Source organism: Vitis riparia, chromosome 14 (genome assembly GCF_004353265.1).
Source record: "Vitis riparia cultivar Riparia Gloire de Montpellier isolate 1030 chromosome 14, EGFV_Vit.rip_1.0, whole genome shotgun sequence".
NCBI classification, from domain to species: Eukaryota; Viridiplantae; Streptophyta; class Magnoliopsida; order Vitales; family Vitaceae; genus Vitis; species Vitis riparia.
In genome coordinates this window covers 28,394,136-28,401,760 of record NC_048444.1, presented here as the reverse complement: position 1 = coordinate 28,401,760, position 7,625 = coordinate 28,394,136, and the positions used below count along the sequence as shown (strand labels likewise).

General features: G+C 35.9%; 1 protein-coding gene across 2 annotated transcripts; it reads left to right on the top strand.

The window, feature by feature from the left end:
* The first annotated feature begins 308 nt into the window (after positions 1-308).
* Positions 309-7,253, top strand: LOC117931324. 2 transcript variants are annotated; one of them, XM_034852276.1, is made up of 5 exons: positions 309-448; positions 3,899-4,257; positions 4,646-4,971; positions 6,230-6,286; positions 6,722-7,253. In XM_034852276.1, exons 1-5 carry the CDS (start codon positions 385-387, stop codon positions 6,846-6,848), a joined length of 933 nt encoding a protein of 310 aa, XP_034708167.1. In that variant the 5' UTR covers positions 309-384; the 3' UTR covers positions 6,849-7,253. The 2 variants fall into 2 exon arrangements, with proteins under 2 accessions (XP_034708167.1, XP_034708168.1); XM_034852277.1 differs by lacking the exon at positions 6,230-6,286 and having other exon boundaries at positions 313-448.
* The last annotated feature ends 372 nt before the right edge of the window (positions 7,254-7,625 follow it).

Genomic DNA, 7,625 nt, shown 5'->3' with positions numbered 1-7,625 from the left:
TCATTAGAAGTAATATTTCAAGTACTAAGAAATTTACATTTTAAGTGATGCCATAATTTATTTTCTTGATTTTAAATATTTATTATATTTAATATGTAACAAAATATTTTAAATGTATTTTAATTTAAATAATTATTTCTTTTATCAATATAGAATAAGAGCACTTCAAAAAGAATTTTCAAATTTTCGCTTGGGTTTTATAAACCCTGGCCCAATCCAAATTTCAGTGGATTCCATTTCCAACCCGACCCGAGCCCACTCATGCAATGGGTTTCCCGGTAAACGGGTCATACAGGTCTTCGTGTTCTGTTTGGATTGTGAGAAAGAAAAACCCCCGAGCGAGTCAAGTGACTTTGTACGTAGAATCCGTTCTTGAAGAAGAGAATGGGTTGGAAAGCTGTGTTGTTTCTGCTATTATTGTTTAATCTCCAAATCCTCTTTTCCTCTGGTAAGCTTCTTTCTCTTCTCATCCATCTCTACGTTCAACCCTTTTACTTTCTATTATGGCAAAGCTCTGTATTTTTTTTTGTTGGGTGGGTTAGGGTTTCATGTACTACAATAGCAAATCTCAGAATGTTTGTGCTTTGTTCTATGATTATTTATTTATTTATTTTTGGGTAAGTTTTAGATTCTTGTTTTGGATGTGGGTGAGTGTTGAAATCGTCTATTATTGAGAATCAGGCCATAATTTTTGAGAGTTTTGTCATATGTAAATGTTTTCTGTTGTGTTTTCTTCTATGGCGTGTTTCCCTGTTGGGAGCTGGAGTTGTGGGGTAGACTTTGATTCTATACTTGTGTTTTGGATTTGGGTAAGTCTTGAAAGCGTCTATTTTTAAGAATCAGGCCATAAACATGGATGATTCTAGCATACGGGTGTATGCTTTATCTTGTGTTTCCTTCTAGGTGTGTTTCTAAATCATGGTAAAACTAGCTTTTTTTTTTTTTTTTTTTGTGTTTTTGGTCAGGACTTCATATACTACAATAGCGAATCCCAAGAAGGTTTCTGCTTTTTCTGTACTTACTTTTTGGATTTGGGTAAGTTTTAGATACATATATTGGATGTGGGCGAGTCTTGAAATAAGCTATTGTAGAGAATGTAGCTGCAGTTTTGAAGAGTTTTATCATATGCGCATGCTTCTTTGTTGAGTTTTTCTCAATGGTATGTTTCCCTGATGGGGGCTTGGGTTCTGGGGTAGACTTTGATTCTATAGTTATAATTTGGACTTGGGAATGTCTAGAAATTATATTTTGGATTTGGGTCAGTCTTGAAATCATCCATTGTTGAGAATCAGGCCATGAACATTGAAATTTTATCATACATGTATGTTTTATCTCGGGTTTTCTTCTAGGTATGTTTCACTGAGGGGACTCAGGATGTGGGGTGGAGTCTGAATCTATACTTAATTTTTGAATTTTGTTAAGTCTTAGAATCACCTAATGTTGAGAACCAGAAGATAATTTTAAGAGTTTTATGATATATGCATGTTCTCTTTGATTGTATGTTTCATTGATGTGGGTAGAATCTGATTCTAAATTGTTAAAGGATTGGATTTGGGGACTTTTGGCACATTAATTAGGTTATAATACAGTTAGTATTGGTGCATGATTGCCGTTAGTGTTGCGGAACCATTGAAAGAGAGCAGGCAGTTTGATTGGAAGAGATAGTGGAATCTCTATCCTCTCGGTATGTCCAGGAGAGGTGGGCTTGCCTTATTTGAACCCTAGGATAGCATTGCATTGTATGGCATGCCAAATGGGGCAAGGCTTGATAAATGTACTTGAGGAAATTTTACAGGTAGCGGATGATGAAGTTGTTCTTTGTAAGGGGGCTCTTTATTCAGTTACTATATGTTGATTATGCCTAGGATGAAAGTGACAGGATGTAAGGTAGTTGTTGGAACTGAAGTGACCAAGGATAACATGCAGAGTCCAAAAGCAACAGTCTTTCAATATTGGGATGCTCTTGGTATCATGGATTGTGACATGTGCTAGACTAGGGGTGTTGAAGAGTTGAATAGGTTTTCTAATGTTTATTCGTATATGAACTCTAAAAATTAGAGTGAAAATAGCCTAAGATTGAATGGTTAAGTTCTAAGTTAAGGCATGGAATTTTTTGTTTTTTTTTTATTATATCCCATTGCCTTGTTTTAACCTTTTAGCTCCCTTGTATGCTTTTGTGTGCTCTTTTGTTAGGTGTTGTTAATATAATTGATCTTTGCCTATAAAAAAAGAAAAAAGAAAAAGAAGAAAAAGAAGATTGAATTCCTATTTGAATTTGTGACTATATCGCAATTAAATCAATTAATATGAAAAGAAAATAACACGAGGAAAATAAAAAGAATTAGGACATGGTACTTTTTGAGGTGGAAAGACCCTAAGAGATAAAACCATTGGACCTCGTCTGGAAAGCAATCCACCATATTAAAAAGGCTTACAAAGATATTCTAATATTATCATCACTACATCCAATCCTAATCCATAGATCTGCAACTTGAATCTTCCTAAATATTCTTTTCCATGTCACCAACTGTCCATGATTCCTTGAATGCTGCTAGCAAGATTGCTTCAACGATCTGGAAATCACCAGATCATGCTCTACTGCTATCAGCATTTGATCATAGGTGACAAAGGTTTTTGGGGATCCATTTTCTTTCTAAAAAATTTCTCTATAGTGTTTTCATAAAAATTAATGATTTCTGGGAGAAATTCTGTCTCAAGGCTTTTTTAGATTTTGAAGAGTTCTAGCAGAGAGAGATATGTTTTCCATCTCTTGAAAACCTTCAAAATAAGTCTTGAAAAAGTTTTGGAAATGTTGGAAGTCCAGAAAAAGCAGATTTATATTAAAAAAATGTGTTTTGCTCTCTCATCAATCCAAGGTGGGTTGTGATTAATCTAAGAACAATTATCCTATTCAATGGATCCATGCACACCTTGATCCAATTGAAGAGCAAATAATGAATTGATTGAGATTGACCTTGCATATATCAAAAGAGAGTTTAACTCTTAGCGAGCCCCTCTGCAGAAATCAAAGTCTTCAGCTTTTAACAACTGCCTTAGAATCTTGGATATCACAAAAGCCTTTTTAATTTTCTCAAGATTTTGAATGTTATCTGTTTACAGGTAGTTTTTCCATTGGATTGGATGTCCCTTGATGTTGCTGTACATCAGTGTTATGTACATCTGTTAAGCATTCATAGAATTATGTTTTCTAAGGGTATAGCAAGAGGTGTTTGTGGCAATTGTAGATAGTATGAACATTGCTTTCAACGCAGGCTTGAAGGAGACTAACAACAATCAGAACCAATTAGAGACTATCCCTATTCTGCTTGTTTGGGTGTTAGCAAGCTTCCAAATGATATGTTGTGGAAAAGACAATACACACTGGTGGTAAGCATTGCCTTGTTCCATTGTATCTATGTAAGTCGCTCCACTCACACCAGTCTCCTTGTGTTGGGACTCCCATGGGTTTGTAGACATCTCTTCCTATGTTTGCTAGAACAGAAGGTTTTCCTATTTTTGAATGTGGATGTTTTGCTCTGCTTCTAAAGCCTTCTTGAGACATTGTAGATTGTAACTAACTATGGAATCTTGATGCTGTGTGGCAAAAATTGGAATTTGAAACTTACTTTTCAATATTGTCTTTATAAGTTAATTCATATTTATTCTTGAGGTTTGAAGGTTTTAGCTCCCTAAACACTTCTGGTAAGTGACCTAAAATGATATTCAACTGAGCTTGTGATAAACTGTACTAACTGTTTCTACAAAAGGGAAAAAAAACAAAAGAGGAAAAGAGCTCTATGACGTGTTATCACTCTGAAATAATGATACCTTTATTAATTGTAATTACTTTGTAAATAGCTTCTAGCTTTTAAGATGCTTTGAATTTATCTCAATGTAGGCAAACCTGATGGAGTATGTATCTCTCCGGGTGGACGCTTTCCTCCATTCTCCTCTGAAGGGAAACCGCCTAAGAAGGTCAGCAAAGGACCCAAAGATTTGACCCTTTGCAGGGTGTTCCGCAGAAAGACATGCTGTGATGTATCCCAGACACATCCTGCTTTGCTGTCTATCAGGAGGCTGGCTTCAACAGGGGAAGCCAGCCAAGAATGCTTGCAATTATGGGAATTATTGGAATGTTCCATCTGTGATCCACATGTTGGTGTTCAGCCTGGACCTCCGGTTATATGTACTTCTCTTTGTGATAAAGTCTTTCAGGCTTGCTCTAATGCATACTTCTCTATGGATGCAAAAAGGCAGGTTAGTGGATAATCTCAGGACTACTAGATAACAGAATCCATCCGAAAATTTTGAAGATCTCTGCATATGAGATGATGCTTCCTTGGAGATTCTACTCCCTAGACTGATATGATTAGGTTATGGTACACAAATCTTTATGGTTAGACTGAAACTTAATAATGTATGGCTCCATAAATGATTAAATGGGTGCTTCTAAACTTCAATAAGGTCTGAAAGCTCCCGAGTTGGACTGCATAAAATTGTTCCTCACCATCCCCCTTTAAATGTTTTCCAGGTTCCCTATTATCATTACTTTTGGACCAGTAGTATCGTTTTTAAAAAACAGATAATAATGTTCTTTTATATAATGCTTGGCAAAATTCATTTCTGATTAGATGTTCTATGCCAGGTTCTAGCACCTTGTGGAGTAGGCGACTTTGTTTGTGGCAGGGCTTCTGAATGGATTTCTAATGGCACAGACCTCTGCCACGCTGTGGGTTTTTCTGTCAAACCTTCTGATGCTGGCATGGAAGAAACATCTTGTTATGGTGGGAAAGCCAGTCTAGATTCCATTGCTGATTCTTGGAAGGCTTCTCAATCTGAGACACCATCGAAAATTGAGAACGTAGGTGTTTTAGATGATTTTCAGCAGTGGGTGAGGGAAATGGCATTTAGCGAAAGAGTTTCTTGGGCAGTGGGAGGAATGGTTCTTACAGCAGGACTCTTGTTTTTAAGGTCAGATCACTCTCTTTATTGGCATTTATAGTCTCATTTTTTTTTTTTCCAATTAATGTTCTAGTTTAGATGCTGATGTTTTCAGACTTGCTGGTTTCTTCCTCAAGCTTAACTTGCTTCTAGTATGTTCATGTTAAACTCTGGTCCATGTTTCAATCTCCTAATTTCCTATTGCTAGGCAATTCTTGATGTGTCCTCTTCTTTTTTTGTTTCCTCTTCTTATCTTAAGGTCATGAATATTTAGTGGTTAATGCTTGGATGGGACATGAATTTTCATCTGGATAGTATCCATGTAGACTATGTATCTGCATCTATGAGGGTGCATAGGTTTGGCCGTTGAGGCAAGGCAACAAGTGGATGCCTAAACTGCTTTGAGGGCCCCAATTTCATGGACTCATGCCTTGAAGTGAAACTATAATGATGGAAACACATTGAATGTACCTCACATAGTGATAGGCACAACTGTAATAATTCTGCATGTTCTCCCTGCCTCATCCTGTGGGGGGGACAAAACCTTTTCTGGCACCTGCCATTTTATGCAAGAGACAAGCCACACCAACCATCCTTTGCAGTATTATTTGTTGGTTGGAAATATGGATTTTTTTTTAAGATGTAATTTCAAATCTGGTGGCTAATGGGCTGAATTTGGACTTGGATAGGGCTTAAATTAAATTTCTGAAAAATTGAAGTAAAGAAATTATCAGCTGTAATTTTGGAAATTTAGTTGAAATGCATACAATCTAGTGGGAAGAATTTCTAGAAGTTTGTGATATGTATATTACTGATTGGTTGAACTATTCAGATGAATATTTAGTAACTTTTAGTGAAATTTGAACCAAAATATCTGAAATTAAAAAATTCTGGGTCAGATACCAAGGATTGTTACCAACCTGTCTGGTAGAAATGGCATTCTTGTTTGGCACAAGAACATGTGAGATTCAGCTGAGTTGATTGATTGTGTGGAAATCCTACCATGTGTCAAATTTAAGAACCAGAAAGTGGGTTTCCCACTCTCGTCCCAAATTGGTGATAAATTTGGCAATATGGACAAGTTCATGTTTTGGTCAGAACAGATCTATTCATCATTGTTTGGTTAAACCCAATGTTAGATTGAACTTCTCTTATTCCTAAAGAATTTTGTTAGTTTGACTTGTTTGCCTAGTGTGCCCACTGTCAAGGGCTTGATGTTTAATGTAATTCATCCATGGCCATGTGATGGAGGACTTAATGTCATGCAATTTATCTGTGCTCAACTCAGTTATGACTATTTGGAACAGTCCTTATCATACACAGATCAGCTTTCACTGCAATCAGGGTAGGATTTCTAATACCTATTTTGTTCTTATGTTATTTTCCTTGATAATATTTATATCCTGCCTTTTTTTTCTTGGCAATGAGAATGTACACTGAAGGACCAAATGGGGGTGAACTCTTAGGATCTAGTAAGTATGCAGAGGATTGCCTTATCATGAATGGCCAAAAAATAAAAAAAATAAAAAAATCACTATTACAAATCTGTCAAACCAATTGCCACCTTGTCTACAAATAGAAACTTTCGCTTCTCCAAGTGTATCTGCTCAATACATGAAACAAAATCTAAGTATAATACCTTTGAGATTTGCTGCAAAGAAGTCAGTCCTTTCATGATTGTGTTTTGACAAATTGTCATTAGGTCTTACCTTCAGTCCTGAATTATTGTTTTTATTTGTCAGCTATTTTTCATTTTGTATATATTTTCTGTGCCATGCAGCAAAAGAAAGAGCCATAACCAGCGCCAGAAGCTAGCAGCCATTCAGCGCACTGCCAAGAAACTGGAAGCTAAGATAAACCAGAAGCATCCAGTTAGTCAAGGAAATAGGAGAGGAGGTGGAAGATGAATGTCTTCTTGTAGGTGCACATAATTTTGTGGTGTTAACTTATAGGTTACTCAGTGAATTTATTATGAACAAAAAAATGATATATTTACTTAAGGATTGTTTCTTCAATTTTGGAGCCCTCAATTATAATTTTGAAGCGTTCCCACTATATTGCGGATGATCCCCTGTAGTTCTAACCAGGTAAAAGTCTATGGTTAAGCAGGTAAAGAGGTTGGAAACCCCTTTACATTCCTTCCTCAGATGGCTTTGATTTCTACTCTCTTGTAACAGTTCTTCAGCCCTTCTCATCCGAATCTCGTATCTATTTTTGGGAAGCATTTTTTGGTGGTTATATAGCAATTCTACTTGTGTTTCTGTTAAGATCACATTAATGTGGTGAATGTAGTGTTAAAGACTGTTTGTTAATGTACTTGTGTGCTTTTCTTTTGATGAACCCTTAATTATTATTCACACATGCTTTCTAGTAGACATCCAAAGAAGGAGCTCCTCGAAATGAAATCATCAGTGTGATACGGATGGTTTTATGCTTTCTTATAGAAGAATTTTTATGTAGAATAGGCTGTCCATCATATTTCCATGGCCCCAGATGCAGAATGCAGCCTCAAAGTTTTAGAACTTTGGGATTGTTTTTGAAAACAGTTTATATTTTAGAACAAGAAATGGCTTTCTAACCTGAAAAAATATATTTGGCAAAGGTTTAAGATGTTTTCAAAAGTTTGTGAAGTGTTTTAAGAAATCATGAAATATATATAAAAAATGTTTTATAAATTTTTACAT

What these genes read in the sequence shown, in the direction of transcription:
- LOC117931324 (XM_034852276.1), top strand. Translation starts at nt 385, where the DNA reads ATGGGTTGGAAAGCTGTGTTGTTTCTGCTATTATTGTTTAATCTCCAA. An exon ending in CCAAATCCTCTTTTCCTCTG is followed by an intron (nt 449 to 3,898) that starts GTAAGCTTCTTT and finishes ATCTCAATGTAG; the next exon opens with GCAAACCTGATGGAGTATGT. An exon ending in CAGCTTTCACTGCAATCAGG is followed by an intron (nt 6,287 to 6,721) that starts GTAGGATTTCTA and finishes TGTGCCATGCAG; the next exon opens with CAAAAGAAAGAGCCATAACC.